This window comes from Natrix helvetica, assembly GCF_964273705.1.
Source record: "Natrix helvetica genome assembly, chromosome: 2".
NCBI classification, from domain to species: Eukaryota; Metazoa; Chordata; class Lepidosauria; order Squamata; family Natricidae; genus Natrix; species Natrix helvetica.
In genome coordinates, this window is record NC_138552.1 from 2,535,197 (window position 1) to 2,554,407 (window position 19,211).

At 45.6% G+C, this 19,211-nt stretch overlaps 1 protein-coding gene across 2 annotated transcripts in view; it reads left to right on the forward strand.

Annotated features, from left to right (window-relative positions):
- The window catches only part of NOL6 (nucleolar protein 6), an 88,784-nt gene extending 75,302 nt beyond the window's left edge, over window positions 1-13,482 (forward strand). The window contains exons 24-26 of one of the 2 annotated variants that reach the window (XM_081940917.1): window positions 3,647-3,847; window positions 10,108-10,209; window positions 13,131-13,482. In XM_081940917.1, the coding sequence (XP_081797043.1) occupies window positions 3,647-3,847; window positions 10,108-10,209; window positions 13,131-13,280 (453 nt within the window). In that variant the 3' untranslated portion in view covers window positions 13,281-13,482. Of the gene's footprint in view, window positions 1-664; window positions 733-3,646; window positions 3,848-10,107; window positions 10,210-13,130 lie in introns of those variants that run through there. The other variant, XM_081940918.1, reaches the window with a different exon arrangement.
- Window positions 13,483-19,211: the final 5,729 nt, after the last annotated feature.

Here is a 19,211-nt window from a genome sequence, read left to right on the forward strand (position 1 = left end):
TTTTTATGTATTTATGACGGTGGGACCTGTGGTTGTTGGGTCAACACATGTAACCTTCCCAGCTGGCCTCCAGCTAGCAAAGTCATTGGGGGAGCCAAGACTCGCTTAAAAACTGCAGGATTCACTTAACACAGGGGTGTCCAAACTTGGGAACTTTTAAGACTTGCGGACTTCAACTCCCAGAATTCCCCAGCCAGCATGGCTGGCTGGGGAATTCTGGGAGTTGAAGTCCACAAGTCTTAAAAGTTCCCAAGTTTGGACACCCCTGACGTAACAGCTTCACTGATTCACTGAACAGTTTCATTGATTCACTTTTCCACGGGGAAAACGGTTCTGAAATGTGGACAGCTCACTTTAGAACCGCCCTGCTTAACAACAGAAATTCTGATCTCAGTTTTGGTTGTAAGTTGAGGACAGCCTATATTACATAATACTTACAATCCCAACCCTTTGATTTATTATTACAAAATTTTTCTTTTATATAGCTATAGTTAAATATCTGGCTATAGTTAAATAAATCTATTTAGCTATGGCAAAGTTAAATATCTGTCATTGTGGCATGATTTACATGAAGTAGGTTGTTCGTATAAAGGGAATATTTATAGCTCAAGAGTTGAAATGAGGGGTCCTTGGTGCCCTCTGAGTTTGGTGGTTTTTCTTGCAGACGTTTCGTTACCCAGCTAGGTAACATCATCAGTGCTAGAAGGGAGTTCTGAGAGGAGGAGGAGGAGGAGGAGGAGGAGGAGGAGGAGGAGGAGGAGGAGGAGGAGGAGGAGGAGGAGGAGGAGGAGGAGGAGGAGGAGGAGGAGGAGGAGGAGGAGGAGGAGGAGGAGGAGGAGGAGGAGGAGGAGGAGGAGGAGGAGGAGGAGGAGGAGGAGGAGGAGGAGGAGGAGGAGGAGGAGGAGGAGGAGGAGGAGGAGGAGGAGGAGGAGGAGGAGGAGGAGGAGGAGGAGGAGGAGGAGGAGGAGGAGGAGGAGGAGGAGGAGGAGGAGGAGGAGGAGGAGGAGGAGGAGGAGGAGGAGGAGGAGGAGGAGGAGGAGGAGGAGGAGGAGGAGGAGGAGGAGGAGGAGGAGGAGGAGGAGGAGGAGGAGGAGGAGGAGGAGGAGGAGGAGGAGGAGGAGGAGGAGGAGGAGGAGGAGGAGGAGGAGGAGGAGGAGGAGGAGGAGGAGGAGGAGGAGGAGGAGGAGGAGGAGGAGGAGGAGGAGGAGGAGGAGGAGGAGGAGGAGGAGGAGGAGGAGGAGGAGGAGGAGGAGGAGGAGGAGGAGGAGGAGGAGGAGGAGGAGGAGGAGGAGGAGGAGGAGGAGGAGGAGGAGGAGGAGGAGGAGGAGGAGGAGGAGGAGGAGGAGGAGGAGGAGGAGGAGGAGGAGGAGGAGGAGGAGGAGGAGGAGGAGGAGGAGGAGGAGGAGGAGGAGGAGGAGGAGAGGAGGAGGAGGAGGAGGAGGAGGAGGAGGAGGAGGAGGAGGAGGAGGAGGAGGAGGAGGAGGAGGAGGAGGAGGAGGAGGAGGAGGAGGAGGAGGAGGAGGAGGAGGAGGAGGAGGAGGAGGAGGAGGAGGAGGAGGAGGAGGAGGAGGAGGAGGAGGAGGAGGAGGAGGAGGAGGAGGAGGAGGAGGAGGAGGAGGAGGAGGAGGAGGAGGAGGAGGAGGAGGAGGAGGAGGAGGAGGAGGAGGAGGAGGAGGAGGAGGAGGAGGAGGAGGAGGAGGAGGAGGAGGAGGAGGAGGAGGAGGAGGAGGAGGAGGAGGAGGAGGAGGAGGAGGAGGAGGAGGAGGAGGAGGAGGAGGAGGAGGAGGAGGAGGAGGAGGAGGAGGAGGAGGAGGAGGAGGAGGAGGAGGAGGAGGAGGAGGAGGAGGAGGAGGAGGAGGAGGAGGAGGAGGAGGAGGAGGAGGAGGAGGAGGAGGAGGAGGAGGAGGAGGAGGAGGAGGAGGAGGAGGAGGAGGAGGAGGAGGAGGAGGAGGAGGAGGAGGAGGAGGAGGAGGAGGAGGAGGAGGAGGAGGAGGAGGAGGAGGAGGAGGAGGAGGAGGAGGAGGAGGAGGAGGAGGAGGAGGAGGAGGAGGAGGAGGAGGAGGAGGAGGAGGAGGAGGAGGAGGAGGAGGAGGAGGAGGAGGAGGAGGAGGAGGAGGAGGAGGAGGAGGAGGAGGAGGAGGAGGAGGAGGAGGAGGAGGAGGAGGAGGAGGAGGAGGAGGAGGAGGAGGAGGAGGAGGAGGAGGAGGAGGAGGAGGAGGAGGAGGAGGAGGAGGAGGAGGAGGAGGAGGAGGAGGAGGAGGAGGAGGAGGAGGAGGAGGAGGAGGAGGAGGAGGAGGAGGAGGAGGAGGAGGAGGAGGAGGAGGAGGAGGAGGAGGAGGAGGAGGAGGAGGAGGAGGAGGAGGAGGAGGAGGAGGAGGAGGAGGAGGAGGAGGAGGAGGAGGACTGTGGGGTCCTTGATGCTCTCTGAGCTTGGTGGTTTTCTTGCAGACGTTTCATGACCCAACTAGGTAACATCATCAGTGCTAGAAGGTGGTTGGATTTTCTGAGAGGAGGAAGTGGAGGAGGAAAAGGAGGAGGAGGAGGAGGAGGAGAACTGTGGGGTCCTTGATGCTCTCTGAGCTTGGTGTTTTTCTTGCAGACGTTTCATGACCCAACTAGGTAACATCATCAGTGTTAGAAAGGAGTGGGGTTTGCACTCAATTTAGACTCGCTCTGTCCTTTGATGTTGGCAGGAGTAGTCTTGGAGGTTCTGTGGTTGGGCTGTTTACTTTTAGCTTGTTTGGCAATTCCTTGATTGGGGTATATGTTTGTTACCTTTGTGACTTGTTGATTGTCTCTTTTGCATAGTATGTAGACGTTGTTTATGTCGGTGGGTCTGTTGATGGCCAATTTGTCAGGATGCCCGACTTCCAAGAAGTCACAAAAGTGCTTTTTCAGGAGGCAACTGGACTTCTTTGTTTTTTCTTTGAAGACGTTTTGCTTCCCATCCAAGAAGCTTCTTCAGCTCTGACCGGATGGTGGGGAAGGGAAGGATTTATCCTCCTTGCAGACAGCTGGTCATTTGCATCCTTTTGAGAGAATCGTTGAGGCCACTTGGAGGTGTTACCTGTGTCCTGAGTGGTGCAAATGGATGTGGAGCCTTCTTAGAACTGCCGAAAGGACTGTGTTGTAGACTGGAGGTGGATGATGTTGTATCCCTCCCCCTCTGTTGAGAGAGGGCTGTTCACTTTGGACACAAAGATGGCCTCTTTGTCCCCTCTTCTCAACCCAGCGGTCCTTTCTGTCCAAAGGGTGGACTTTGCCGTCTTCAAAAGAGTAGCCTTTGTCTTTCAAATGCAGATGGGCTGCTGGATCTTTTCCTGATGAGTTTATTCTGCTAGGCTTATGCCACGAGGTTGTGAAGTGGCTGTTTTGTTTTATCAGGCTTCCAGGAATTCTCTTGTCGTTTTTGGACTTGGCTCGGTCTTGGATGGTCCCTGGGAAAATACCCCTCCCCCAGGAGCTGTCAAAACCCAGAGAATCACAGAGTAACACCCCCCCCCCCCCAAGATTAATCATGAGGCCCACAATCAAGAAGCAAAGATTACCCCAGTGGGAGGAGGGTGGGACTAGATGACCTCTAATGTTACTCCCGGCCCAGTGATTCTCATCTGCTGACTGTAAAACCATGGCTTCTCTCTTGCAGATGGCCTTCCGGCCTCCGCTGGACCTTTATGATGTCCTCATCCACCTGAACCCCAAGCAGGTTCCCAGGCACCTGGAGGCGGTAGACCGGCCCACCGCGTCCTTCCACCGGGGGACGCTGAAGAGCAGCAGCACCACAAAAACCATTTCTTTCCCGGTGGTGGATTACGACCCTGTGCAGTGCTACCTGCAGGAGCTCCGAGTAAGTATCCGGCTGGTGGACCCCTGGTCACTCACCTGGGGAAGGGCAGCTGCAGTCCTAACATTATACAGGTAGTCCTCGGCTTACGACCGCAATGGTGACTTCAACTTACAACGGTTCGTTTAGTGACCATTCAAAGTTGGTCAACGGCACTGATGAAAGTGACTTACGACCTTTTTTCACACTCTCAGCCCTTCCAGCTTCCCCTTGGTCACATGATCAGAATTCAGACGCTTGGCAACTGACTCGTATTTACGACGGTCGCAGCGCCCCGGGGGCGGTGGTGTCACGTGACCTCCGTTTGCAACTTTCTGAGCAGTAAAGTCCGCAGGGAAGCCAGATTCCCTTAACAACCATGGGACTACCGTAAGAACTGCAGTGATTCGCTTAACAACGGTGGCAAGAATGGTCATAAAATGGGGCAAAGCTCACTTAACTGTCTTGCTCATGGGCATTTTGAGTTCCACTGTGGTCATAAGTCGGGCGCCGCTTCTAAAATAAAATAGGCAACTTGAAGGCGTTTCGCTTCTCGTCCGAGAAGCTTCTTCGGTTCTGAGTGAATGGTTCCGAGGATGGAAGGATTTATATTCCTTGCGGTCCTCTGGTCGTTTGCGCTCTCTCTGAGAGTCATTTGAGGCCATTTGGAGGTTTGTCTGTACAGGTAGTCCTCGACTTACAACAGTTCATTTAGGGATTGTTCGAAGTTACAACGGCACTGAAAATAGTGACTTATGACCATTTTTCACACTTATGACCGTTGCAAGGTCCCCCATGGCCACATGATTTAGCTTTAGGTGCTGGACAACAGACTCCTACTTATGCAGCATCTGGGGTCACATGATCCCCTTTTGCGACCTTCCGACAAGCGAAGTCAGTGAGGAAGCCAGATTCACTTACCGACCGTGTTCCTAATTTAAGAACTGCAGTGATGCACTTAACAAATGTGGCAAGGAAAGTCGTAAGAAGGGGCAAAATACGCTCTTAATACATTTCTCCCTTAACAGCATACATGTTGGTCTCAATTGTGGTTGTACATTGAGGGCTGTAAGAACCCTTCCTTTCTCCACTGTTCAATCAGAACTGAGGAAGCTTCTTGGAATAGAAGCGAAACGTCTTCAAGGCCTTTTGAAGAAAAAATAAAAAGCATCTTTGGGACAACCAAAACTTGGAGGACTGACAGGCATTTTAGCACAAGGAACATTTTTGACATTTTATATATCGTATTTTTCGCTCCATAAGACACAATTTTTGTCTCCCAAAAGTGGTGGAAATGTCTTTGCGTCTTATGGAATGAATATTGCTGAAGACCCGCTCACCTGCTGGCCATTTTTTGCCTTTGTGCGTCTTGTTTTCGGCCTGAGTCCCATTTTTGGCGGTTGAAAATGGGATGCATGGAGGCCAAAAACAAGACAAGCGGAGGCCGAAAATGGGGCATGCAGAGCCCAAAAAACAGGATGCGCTGAGGCCGAAAATGTGGCAAATGGGCCAAAAATGGGGCGCGCGGAGGCCAAAAACAGGGCACACGGAGTCCAAAACCGGGATGCGCAGAGGCAAAAACGGAGCATGCAAAGGCCGAAAATGGGATTTGTGGAGGTAAAAAATGGGGGGTACGGGGACCGAAAATGGGATGCGTGGAGGCCAAAACGGGGCACACAGAGGCCAAAAATGGAGTATGCGGAGGCTGAAAATGTGGTACATGGAGGCCAAAAACAGGATGCATGGAGACCAAAAATGGAGCATGCAAAGGCCAAAAATTGGGCACATGGAGGCTGAAAATGGGGCGCATGGAGGCCAAAAACAGGATATGCAGAGGCCAAACACGGGAGTGCATCTTAGGATCAGGTGCGTTTATAGTGCGAAAAATACAGTACATATCAGGATGAATATCCGTCTTCTCCCCAGCCTTTTTGCAGCCTTGCGAAATAACCAACGTTGTCCTCAAAATGGTTGTTTGTTTGTCAGATGACACATGCTTAATCACCCCCATTAAAGCCACCGAGTGATTCAGAAGCTATTGGAGGAAGCAGCCCAGCGCAGAAGGCTTGAAGGAATGGGGGGGAGCCATCCGCCAGAAACTCTCTCCTCCGGAGAAGGAAGCAGATCAGGATCAAACCTGTTTTCTCTTGCAGCATTGTCCATCTCTTGTAAGAGAGAAGCAACAACAACTCCTTTTGCGTGTCACTGGCTTCTCCCTGGCAGGGCCCTGATCGACCCAAGGCCTGGGTTTGTGATGACAACGTCTCTGGGGCAATTGTGTGGTCTGGATTGAGCAACCTACAACTCACTCAAATGCCTTTTTGACACCAAAGGCGCTTTCTCCCTGTGTTCACGTCTCCATAAACAAAAATATAGATGATTTAAAAAAACAGATAATTTTGTATAGATTGAGACACACACACACTCCGTTTTCTCATTTAGGTGCCCCGATATTTACATTTATCTACAACCCAACATGGTTATTGGTTTAAATAACTCAAGGCAGCAAACATATTTAAATGTCCTCCCCCATTTTCCCTACGAAAACCAACCCTGCGAGGTGGGTAGATCTGAGAGAAAGGAACTGACCTTAAGTCACCCAGTCAACTTTTATAATCCCCCCACCCCTTAGGCACAAAAGCCAACTGGGCAATGTTGGCCCAATCACCAGGAGACGGTGAGTTCTAGTCCTGTCTTAGGCACGAAGGCCAGCTGGGTGATTTGGGGCCAATCACGCTCTCTCAGCCCATCCCACTTCACTGGGATGGGGAAAATAGGAGGCGGAAGGTATGTTGGATATGTTTGCCGCCTTATTTGTAAAAATAATAAAAGTGCGATGGATGGATGGATATTGCTAGATAATTAAGTTGGAGATTTTCTTTCCTAATATGTTTGCTGCCTTATTTCTAAAAATAAAAATAATACAGATAGGCTGGACGGACGGACAGACAGACAGACAGACAGACAGATAGTAAATAGATTAGATGATAGATAGATAGATAGATGATAGATAGATAGATAGATAGATAGATAGATAGATAGATAGATGATAGATGATAGATGATAGATAGATAGATAGATAGATAGATAGATAGATAGATAGATAGATAGATAGATAGATAGATAGATAATGTTTGCTGCTTTACTTCTAAAAATAAAAATAATGCAGACAGGATGGATGGATGGGCAGATAGATAAGAGATAGATGAGAGGGAGATATATTATTGATTTGGAGATTTTCTTTCCTGATATGTTTGCTGCCTTATCTCTAAAAATAAAAACAATACAGATAGGCTGGATGGACAGACGGACAGGCAGACAGATAGATAGATAGTAAATAGATTAGATAGATAGATAGATAGGTAGATAGATAGATAGATAGATAGATAGATAGATAGATAGATAGATGATAGATAGATAGATATTAGATAGATAGATAGATAGATAGATAGATAGATAGATAGATAGATAGATAGATAGATAGATAATATGTTTGCTGCCTTACTTCTAAAAATAAAAATAATGCAGACAGGATAGATGGATGGATGGGCAGATAGATAAGAGAGATGAGAGAGCGAGAGATGAGAGGGAGAGGGAAATAGATTATTAATTTGAAGATTTTCTTTCCTGATATGTTTGCTGCCTTATTTCTAAAAAACATTGCAGATGGGGTGGATGGATGGATGGAGGGAGGGAGAGATAGATAGACAGATAGAGAGAGAGAGAGATGAGAGAGGGAGGGAGAGATAAATAGATAGATAGATAGATATTTTCTTTCCTGATATGTTTGCTGCCTTATTTCTAAAAAATATTGCAGATGGGGTAGATGGGTGGATAGATAGAAATAGATAATAGAGATGATGATAGATGGATAGATAGGAAAGATGAATGGATGGATGGATAGATAGATAGATATGATAGATTTGATAGATGGATGGATGGATGGATGGATGGATGGATGGATGGATGGATAGATAGATAGATAGATGATTGTCAAAAGCTGAGATTAAGGGTAGTGGAAGCCGTTTTAGCCTTTCGTGCCAGAAAGATGCCCTCGGATAGTTAATCCCAAAATGGGGATAATTCAGCTGCCGGAACAAGTGTGTTTCTTCAGTGGCATTGATGGTTCCCCTCCAGTGATGTTGGCTAGGCGTGAATGCTCCTCGTTGGGATTTGGGGATCTTATTTTCTTTTAAATCATTTTCAAAAGAATGAACAAAAGATAACACCCAGGTTGGATGGGTGTGGCCCCAGAGGCCTCCTTCGCCTGAGGACTTCCCCGCGACTTGTAAAACATACGTCAAATCTTGTAGGAAAAGTCAAAAAGCCTCCTAAAAGCAAGAAGCTTATAAGAAAGAAGCCATTCTCAACTTACGACCACACATTTCCATGGCTAAGCCAGTCTGTTGTTAAGTGAATTTCGACCCATTTTACAACCATCACTGTTAAGTGAGTCGCTTTGGTTGTTAAGTGAGTCACACAGTTGTAAAGCGAATCCGGCTTCCCCGTTGACTCGTTTGCTCATCAGGAGGTCGCAAAAGGGGATCACACTGAAACCATCGTAAGTACATGCCAGTTGCCAAGCTTCTGAATTTTGATTGCGGGATCCTGCAACGGTCGGAAATGTGAAAAACGGTCATAACTCACTTGTTTTAGTGCCGATGCAGCTTCGGTCATTAAACGAATGGTTGTAAGTCGAGGATTACCTGTATAGGGTATGGTCACTCCATGTCAAGATGGCAGCAATGCCTGGTTTTTTTTTTAATGCTCTTGGAAATAACTAAGAGTAAACCCAACTTAACCCAGTTAGTGAGATACTTGCTTCAGCTTGTTGCTGAAAAGACTATTAACCCCGATTTATGGCTTCCTTCTGAGTACAACAAGGTTAAGTGTCCCTTAGGCTGAACTTAGTGCCTTGTGAGTAGAGAGATCAGTTTCCCATTTCAGGTAACAGCTTATAGGTTTCCTGGTGGTCTCTAATTCAATGTTTCTCAACCTTGGCAAATTTAAGACAGGCGGAGATCAAGACACAGAGTTCCTAAAACCACCAAGGTAGAAAACAACAGACTCATCATCACTGGGAGGGCAAGACACTGTATGTAGAATAGAAAGCCAACTCTCCTCCTTTGTAGCACTGATGATGTTATGTAATTGGGTCATGAAATGTCTGCAAGGAAACCACCAAGCTTGGAGAGCATCAAGGACCCTACGGTTACACCCCTCACTTCCTCCTCCTCCTCCTTTCCACAAACTCCACTCCTAGCACTGATGATGTTCCCTAGTTGGGTCATGAAACGTCCACAAGGAAACCACCAAGCTCAGAGAGCACCAAGGATCCCTCATTTCAACCCATTCAACTCTTCTGTCTGTCTGTCTGTCTGTCTGTCTGTCTGTCTGTCTGTCTCTCTCTCTTTCTCTGTATCTACTGTATCTATCTATCTATCTATCTATCTATCTATCTATCTATCATCTATCTATCATCTATCTATCATCTATCTATATCTATCTATCTATCATCTGCATCTATCTATCATCTATCTATCATCTATCTCTATCTATCTATCTATCTATCTATCTATCTATCTATCATCTATCATCTATCTATCATCTATCTATCATCTATCTCTATCTATCTATCTATCTATCTATCTATCTATCTATCTATCTATCTATCTATCATCTATCTATCATCTATCTATATCTATCTATCTATCTATCTATCTATCTATCTATCTATCTATCTATCTATCTATCTATCTATCATTTATCTATCATCTAGCTAGCTATCATCTCTTCTCTTTCCCTACCTGTACCCCAGTTCTGTTCCACTCTATTCTGTTGTTCTTCTCTTCTCCCTCCATCCATTCATCCCACAGCCTGCTTAAGGAAGTACCAAGAACAATTCCACCATCACTGTTAGGGCAAGCCACTGTATATAAACAGAACCGACCCCACTTCCTTCTAGCCCTGATGATCTTCCCTAGCTGGGTCATAAAATGCCCGCAGCAAGGAAACAACCAAACCTGAGAGAGTATCAAGGACCTTTAGAGTCAAAGGCCCTAGAAGAAAACCATGCCCAACCACCTCCATTCTGGGAGCTAAAAGAGACACCTTCAACTTAAGGTAGACACTCTATGTATGTGTGTGTGTGTGTGTGTGTGTGTGTGTGTGTGTGTGTGTGAGAGAGAGAGAGAGAGAGAGAGAGAGAGATATGGCAGCTTGGAATCATGACGGTTGAGTAGCCTTGGAGATGTTGTCCTTTCATGGACCCTTTCTCATTGCAGGAAGCCTTCAGTGACTTCGCCCTGTTCTTCTACGACAAATATGGAGGAGACGTTATTGGGGTCCTCTGGAAGCCCTCGGCCTTTGAACCCCAGCCCTTCAAGGTGAGAGCTCAACTCTTGAGCTTTGACTCGTTGTCCCCAGTTTCTACTGTTGGTAAACAACATTTTAACTTTTAACTAACTCTTGGGGAAGTTTGGCGTTCTCGTGAGAATTCCTTCATTTTGTAAAAAAAAGAAATTGTTGTGTACCCGTATTAAAAACCTACCTCATAATTACTTGAAGATAAGTCAAAAACGTTAGGTGCTAAAATATACCTCCAAAATTGCGATCGGCTATATCTGGGGATAGGCTTATCTGCAAGGATATACGGTAATTCCACCCCCCCCCCAATGTTTTATTTGTTTTGTTTATATTACTTTCCATTTCCAGCAAATCATCAGTGTGTGATCTGGGTATAGTTATTTGAACAGTGACAATCCCCATATTTATTGTTCTATTCATCACAATACAATACAATAGCAGAGTTGGAAGGGACCTTGGAGGTCTTCTAGTCCAACCCCCTGCCTAGGCAGGAAACCCTATACCGTTTCAGACAGATGGCTATCCAACATCTTCTTAAAGACTTCCAGTGTTGGGGCATTCACAACTTCTGGAGGCAACTTCTGTCCCACTGATTAATTGTTCTAACTGTCAGGAAGTTTCTCCTCAGTTCTAAGTTGCTTCTCTCCTTGATTAGTTTCCACCCATTGCTTCTTGTTCTACCCCCAGGTGCTAATAAAATTAGTAATATAACTATATAGTAATACAATTACAATAGTACATAACATCTCCATCATCAAATCCTCTCCGCATTAATATCTCCTCCCTTCTAACTTCTGTTTCCATTGTCTAACCATTGATAAAATACGTCCCACGTCAAAAAAAATTCAGTTTCTTCTTTATCCTTAATTGTAAGCTTTAGTCTGTCCATTACTGCGCATTCTACTATTTTCTTAATTACATTCTCAACTGACGGAATCTCGTCATTTTTCTATTATTGTGCAAATACAATTCTAGCTGCAGTTAACATATGTAAAACCATATGATTACACTTCCAATATTTACACTTCATTACACTTCCAATATTTAACATCTTTTTTTTATTATTATTAAAATTTTTAAATAAATTTTACAATTATCACCCCCCTTACCCTTCCCTCTTCCCGCCCTCCCTCCGACCTCCCAGAGCAAAATGCAGGGTATATACATTTAACAACCATACGCTAACATAAGCTAACTAATTTTAACATGTTACTATTCTTGTGCTTTAACAAGCCTCTTGTGCTTTATTAAACTAACTTTGAATAAATTGTAAGGTTCTTTATGCCTTCATTCATAAGTAACTGAAATTTTTTAGTCCAGTATTTGTTTTGAATATAGTCAATCCATCTTCTCCAGTCCAGCTTGTACTTCTCATCTGAGTGGTCCTTCAGATACGCTGAAATTTTGGCCATCTCTGCTAGGTTTACTACTTTTAACGTCCATTCTTGGATAGTAGGCAACTCTTCCTTCTTCCAGTATTGCGCCACCAACAATCTTGCTGCCGTCGTTAGGTTCAAGATCAGATTAGTCTCTATGACAGTACAGTCTGAAACTATGCCTAACAAAAACAACTGGGGTGTGAACTTTATCCTCTTTTTCAAAATATTTTGAATAACCCACCATATTTTTATCCAAAATGCTTTAACTTTTTTACAAGTCCACCAAATATGGTAGTATTTGAGGGGAAAAGGTGCATCTTATACTCCGAAAAATACGGCAACTGCTTGTTTTTGCCTGTAACTCTCCTGCCTTGAGTTTACTTGAAAGAACCACCTGTTGGTATTCTACATTTATTCATCTATTCTTATGCATATAAAGAAGTTAATGAATCCAGCTGAATCAGTTAGAATATAGAATAGCAGAGTTGGAAGGGACCTTGGAGGTCTTCTAGTCCAACCCCCTGCCTAGGCAGGAAACCCTATACCATTTCAGACAAATGGCTATCCAACATCTTCTTAAAGACTTCCAGTGTTGGGGCATTCACAACTTCTGGAGGCAATTTCTGTCCCACTGATTAATTGTTGTAACTGTCAGGAAGTTTCTCCTCAGTTCTAAGTTGCTTCTCTCCTTGATTAGTTTCCATCCATTGCTTCTGGTCCTGCCTTTTGGTGCTTTGGAGAATAGTTTGACTCCCTCTTCTTTGGGGCAGCCCCTGAGATACTGGAAGACTGCTATCATGTCTCCCCTAGGCCTTCTTTTCATTAAACTAGACATACCCAGTTCCTGCAACTGTTCTTCATATGTTTTAGTCCCCTAATCCTCTTTGTTGCTCTTCTCTGCACTCTTTTCAAAGTCTCCACATCTTTTTTACATTGTGGCGACCCAAACTGAGTGCAGTATTCCAAGTGTGGCCTTACCAAGGGATTACGTTATCTGTGTGTGCTTTCTGGATTTGAATTTATGCAACAAACTCTGAAAGCACCAAGGACAGAAGCTCAGCTCAGCAAGCACCAAGGACCCAACGTGTAAAAATCGATCGATTATTGTCAGGCCTGCAGTTATATTCCTTTTAGGATCTTTGGCCTGCCACACACTCTATTGTTTCATTATGCTGTTTCATTAGTGTAGTAATTGGGAGGGGGGAATAGAAAGGAGTAGAATTGTGGAATGTGTTGTTGTCATTCCTTTCTAGAAGCCCAAGGTCATCTTTTGTCTCTGCACCTCTGCACCTGACCAGAACCAGCTGGGTGGAGATGCCAGCGTGGCCGAAGAAGATTGGACCATGTGATGGATTTATGGGTGTGGGGATAAGATCATGAACTTTCAACTGGGTGGAATCCCAGGAAGCTTTTAGATTTGGGATTCCAGAGTTTGTTGCCAACATGTCTGACTTATTAAATTGGAATTTTGAGGATAGTTTTGCCTTGGACTCTGATTTAATTCTGCATGATATTTGGAACGCTGACACCATCATTTAACGTACTTCTCTTAATTCCACCAGGTATCCAACATTAATGGAAGAATGATCTCCAGAGTAAGTTCCCAGCCAACGGTCGTTCCAAATGTGGAGGCTATTTTGGAAGACTTCAAGATCTTGGGGGAAGGCTTGGTGAAAGCGATGGAAGCTCGGACGGAGAAATGGTCCATCTAGAGTTGCCTGGGGTCCTCCTTGGATTTGGAAATGTTGAGCCTGGGTTCTTCTCACCCATAACTTTTTTTTTTCCTTTAGATTTTCCCTAGATTTTTTTTTATATTATTATATTGTGATTGAAAACTCTTTCCATCCTCGTCTCCTTCCAAAGCTGCATTCAGTTCAGAGGAGCCCGATGCCTTCAATAAAGGACTTTGTTCAATCTTTTTGCCTTCTTGCCCAAGAAACACTGGGAAATGTCTCTTCGTTCATGGAGTTGAAATCAAATGGACTAGAAGACCTCCAAGGTCCTTTCCAACTCTGTTATTCTATTCTATTCAAACCAAGCATCTCTTCGCTTCCTCTCCCTTCCTGGAGGGAAAATAAGATTAGAAGAGAAGAGATAGAGGGGGATTGGGTCCCCCCCCCCCCCAGAATACATTTTATTAGGTCACAAAGTGTTATAAAATACCGTGTTTTCCTGAAAATATGACATGTCCTAAAAATAAAGCCATGCCACATTTTTCGGGTGGGCAAAAATATAAGCCCTCCTCTGAAAATTAGCCCCCTGGACAAGCCCCCCCCTTTCCAGGCAGGCAGAGCGCTGTTCACCAACCTAGTGGTATCCTGAAAGTGCCAAGCCATGGGAACCGGGGGGGGGGGGGGAGGAAGGTGCTCGCATTACTTGGCGCCTTCGGGATACCACTAGGTCGGTAAGCGGCGCTGTGCCCAGCTGGAGAGGGGGGGTTGCCCGGCGGCTGCTCTCTTGCGAGTGGGCTCCTGAAGAGCCGGGCACAGCCTCAGGGGCAAAGGCTGTGTTGGGTGTCGCAGCAGCGCAACACAGCAGCCACGAAGTGACCACGCTCGCGAGCAGCCACCTGGCAAGCCCCCTTTCCCGCCAGGGACAGTGCCATTCACTGGGCTAGGGGTATCGCCAAGCTGTGTGAGCGCCTGTTCGCCGCCCCCTGGGTTCCCGCGGCTTGGCCCCTTCGGAGTGTCAGTGAATGGCGCTCTGCGTGGCTGGAGGGGGGGTGCGGGAGCGGCTGTTCCGTTCCCCACTCGTGCACCCTCCCAGCCTCACGATGCCCTGGCCCAGCTCTCCCTGCAAAGCCAGAGCACCTCCGCTATCCCAGCATGGCTTTTTCTGCAGGTTCCAAACCACGGAAGTAGGCTGCCAAGTCTTCTGGCAGTGGCCGCTTTGGGAGTACGCTCTATGGTTGTGGGCTGGCTGCCGGCAGAGCGTACAACCATAAAGCATACTCCTAGAGCGCAGAGAGCAGCCACCCGGCAACCCCAAAACAATAAGCCTTCCCCTGATAATAAGGCCCAAGCCATATTTTGTGGGTCAAAAGAAAATAAATCCCTGTCTTATTTTGGGGGAAACGGTACAAAATACGAAAGCCAATTAAAGGGCAGAGGGATAGGAAGGGGGAAAGGTGAAGAGAAAACTCGGGACAGGTAGGGAAAGAAAAAGAAGCATTGACTTCCGTCCCTACTGTTACCTGTTACAGTAGGATATGGCATTAACAACAATCACAACTTTTTGCTTTACCATTGTTGGGAGAAATGTCCTGGGTTCGGTTCCTAGTGGGGGGAAAAACACTGGAAACATGGAGGCAGCTTGGAAAGATGGTTTAATGGTGAACAGTATCACATGCCTTGGAGCTCCTGAACAGAAAAGGTGGATCACATCCTTCCAGATGTTGGGTGAAGAAGAAAATAGGGGCAGAGATACTGAAAGTCCTTGGTTTTATGCCCTCTCTGGCCTTTGATCTTGAGCTTGCATTCTGATTGGTTGTCAGACTCCCATGGGAGTCTCCCAACTCTCTAGGCTGTGCTTTTGAGTCCAAGTTTCGTTGCCTTGCTGACTGATGTAATTTTCCCAGGTGCCTTGTGGTGAATTTCTGTAGGAGGCTAATCCTACTTTTGTTATGTAGAATAGACTGGCCCAGGCCCCCTAATGACCCATTAACAAAGGTGAGGGCGCCTGGGTTTCTGCCTCTTTTGAGTTTTTATTTCTCTTTTTAGGTGAAATATTCTGCCTTTTTAATATTTCCCAGAATACCCCATTCCTCTAGGAGAGAGGGGTGGGTACCAACTTCTCACACCATAATAGTGCAAACCAGTCATTACAAGAATCTATCAGTCTGATCTGTAAAACCGAGAATCAAAGTTTCATTTTTTTACCCACATAAAGCACAAAGTTCATAAATGGTTTCCATCTGGAAACAAAAGTACTTACCGTATTTTTTGGACTATAAAACGCACCCCGCCCCTTCCAAAGTGGATAGAAATGTCTGTGCGTCTTATACAGTGAATACTGGTCTGTTTTTTGTCTTCCTGAACCCTCCGGGAGTCCCATTTTTGCTCTCCCCGGCATCCATAAGCACTCTGCAGGCCAAAAAAAAAAAAAGGGGGGGGGCTGTTTTTGGCAAAAACTGGATGCACGGAGGGTTTGGGAGGCCAATATGGTCCTGTTTTTGGCCTGCAAAGTGCTTCTGGGGGCCAGGAAGGGCGAAAACTGGACGTGGGGAGGCCAAAAACTATTTTTTTCTTGTTTTCCCTCTAAATCTAGGTGCATCTTATAGTCCAAAAAATGCAGTATGTCTTTAAGCAAAGTAGTCAATTTTGCCATTTAATCAAACTCTGAAATGTTGGAGGGAGATTCGATTTAAAAAGCAAGAATTCCCCAGACAGCTTCAATTTTGGGTGTTGAAGTCCACATAGCTTTAATTCTAGGAGCTGAAGTCCACCAAATTCCTCTGGGAGTTGAAGTCCACCCAGGTTCAATTCTGGGAGTTGAAGTCTACCCAACTCCGCATTAGTCCAGAAAGCTTTAATTCTGGGTCTTGAAGTCAACACAACTTTAGTTCTCTGTTAAAGTCCACACAACTTCTGGGAGTTGCAGTCCGCACAGCTAAAGTTTAGAAACATTGCTACATATAGACTCTTTCGTGACATCCATGTAGACTCTGCACTGCTATTCATTCCGGCCTCCCTTTTTGGCCTTCAGACGGGTTCAAGAATCAAGATCACGTGAAGTGTTAATACCACTTTATAATGCCTTGGTAAGGCCACACTTGGAATACTGCATTCAGTTCTGGTCGTCATGATGTAGAAAAGATGTGGAGACTCTAGAAAGAGTGCAGAGAAGAGCAACAAAGATGATTAGGGGACTGGAGACTAAAACATATGAAGAACGGTTGCAGGAACTGGGTATGTTCAGCTTAAGAGAAAGAAGGACATGGGGAGACATGATAGCAGTCTTCCAATATCTCAGGGGTTGCCACAAAGAAGAGGGAGTCAAACTGTTCTCCAAGGCACCTGAGGACAGAACAAGAAGCAATGGGTGGAAACTAATCAAGGAGAGAAGCAACTTAGAACTGAGGAGAAACTTCCTGACAGTGAGAACAATTAATCAGAGGAACAGAAGTTGCCTCCAGAAGTTGTGAATGCCCCAACACTAGAAGTCTTTAAGAAGATGTTGGATAGTCATTTGTCTGAAACGGTATAGGGTTTCCTGCCTAGGCAGGGGGTTGGACTAGAAGACCTCCAAGGTCCCTTCCAACTCTGCTATTGTATTATATTATTGTAAGTATCTCCTTCCAGAGTCTTCCGTGCTTTACATAATCCTCCACCCCCCTTCACTTGCACCAGCAGTGGGGCCCAGCCCTGTGCTTTACATACATGATTGAACAAGCTCAATTACCAGGAAGGCTGGTTGTTATATAATGAGCATTTGGTGAAGAGCTCTGCAGTATTCAAGGGCAAAGTTGAGTCACCAGCAGGAAGTAGTCAAGAGGTTGATGAGGTTGGGAAGTCAAAAGAAAGCAGCAAGAGACCACTTTGGCTGGACGACCAGCCAGGAGAACAAATCTGGTTCTTACAAACATCTTGATGTCAAGTTAGGAGGTTGGTTCTCCTGATCCAGGGCATCTAACCCACCTGAGGGACATCTTCTCAAGATGTTTTGGGTTGGGAAGCTAGAAATACAAGACCAGGAAAAGTCTGGCTGACTGCTGACTTTACTGTCTGAGGTTGTATTTGCATAAGTGCTTATTGGGCTAATTGTAATAATGATTACTTTCCTAACCCGTTTTCTGGGCTTGTATGACACATCCACACAATAAGCATGTACTGTGTGCAATCCTCTAGACCGTCGTTTCTCAACCTCAACGGCTTAAAGATGCGTGGACATCAACTCCTAGCAAAAAGTTGGTTGACCCCCTGGTTCTTCTTTCCTCTTGAGATGGAGATCCAACTCCTTGGCTGAGTTATACAGAAGGCGGAATAGAGAATAACAAGCGTTGGAAAGGCCCTTGGAGGTCTTCTAGTCCTACCCCCTGTTCAAGCCGGAGATCCTATACCGTGGCTGTGCACAATCTGGGGTTTGGGGACCCCTGTTTTAGTCCATACTACTTTCCATGGTTGAGGCTGAGGGACACTGATCTCCCTCCTATTGCAAGCCATGAATTCCAGACGATGAAACATCCACAACTTCTGGTGGTGAGCTGTTCCACTGGTTAATTCTCCTTGCTGTCAGGAAGTTTCTCCTTAGTTCTAGGTTGCTTCTCTCTTTGAATAGTTTCCATCCATTGTTTCTTGTCCTGCCTTCACGTACTTTGGAGAATACGTTGAGCTCCTCTTCTTTGTGGCAGCCCCTCAAACACTTCTATCACATCACTCCTAGTCCTTCTCTTTGTTAAACTAAACCAGGGTTTAGTCCAAACATGGGAACTTTAAGACTTGTGGACTTCAACTCCCAGAATTCCCCAGCCAGTGGAGGAATTCTGGGAATTGAAGTCCACAAGTCTTTTTTTTTAAAAAAATAATAATTTTATTTATGGATTATATGTAAGTATTTAGTGAACAGTACTTTGTCTACGTCAATGTCCTTTAAACAAAATACTAGTAACAATGATACTGTTTAGATATACATCATAATAATCTTTCAACTTCTAAGGTTTACATATACATTGTAGTTATAATATATTATATTAATAGCAGCATTCTTCTTCTTGTGCCATATCCATCACCGGACCTTGGCGATCATGTTGGCAGTCCTTTTTTTTGTCAACAGCTGCATGAAAAAGTGCTGCTGAGTTTTGTCCAAGCCAGTCCCTTAGATTCTGAAGCCACGATGTTCTACTTCGGCATGGACCTTGTTTGCCTTCAATTTTTCCCTGGAGGATTAAGTGAAGTATGGTGTATTTTTCTGGGTGTCGCGTCACATGTCCAAAATATTCTAACTTTTGTTTTTTAATGGCTTTGATGATTTCCCTTGGCTTACCCAGGCGGCTTATCCCCTCCTCATTTCTGATTTTGTCAACCCTGCTTATACGTAGCAGCCGCCTGTAAATCCACATTGTAGCAGTATACAAAGTCATGTTTTCTCCATTTCTATCTTGCATCTTGTCTTTTTATGTACACTCTGACCGTATGCAATGGGGACAAATTCCAATCACACTTGGCCAATAAAGAATTCTATTCTATTCTATTCTATTCTATTCTATTCTATTCTATTCTATTCTACTCTACTCTACTCTACTCTACTCTACTCTACTCTACTCTACTCCATTCCATATTTTCTCTTCTTTTCTCTTCCATTCCATTCCATCTATTCTATTCTATTCTATTCTATTCTATTCTATTCTATTCTATTCTATTCTATTCTATTCTATTCTATTCTATTCTATTCTATTCCAGAAGTCTTAAAGTGGCCAAGTTTGGCATTCCCTGGAGTAGAGATACAGATATACCTGTGAAGTTGCATGTCTGTAATTATGGAAAAAACAGCATCCAGATCTAACAACCTTCAAGGCATGGAGCTGCTCCTGGCCCTCAACCTTGATTTAGCAGTTGACATTTTGCATATGCCCAGTGGCACTCTTGCCCGCAGGATTCGATCCCGCATTGAGCGGCCTCCAAAACCTTCCCAAGTAAGGGTGGAAA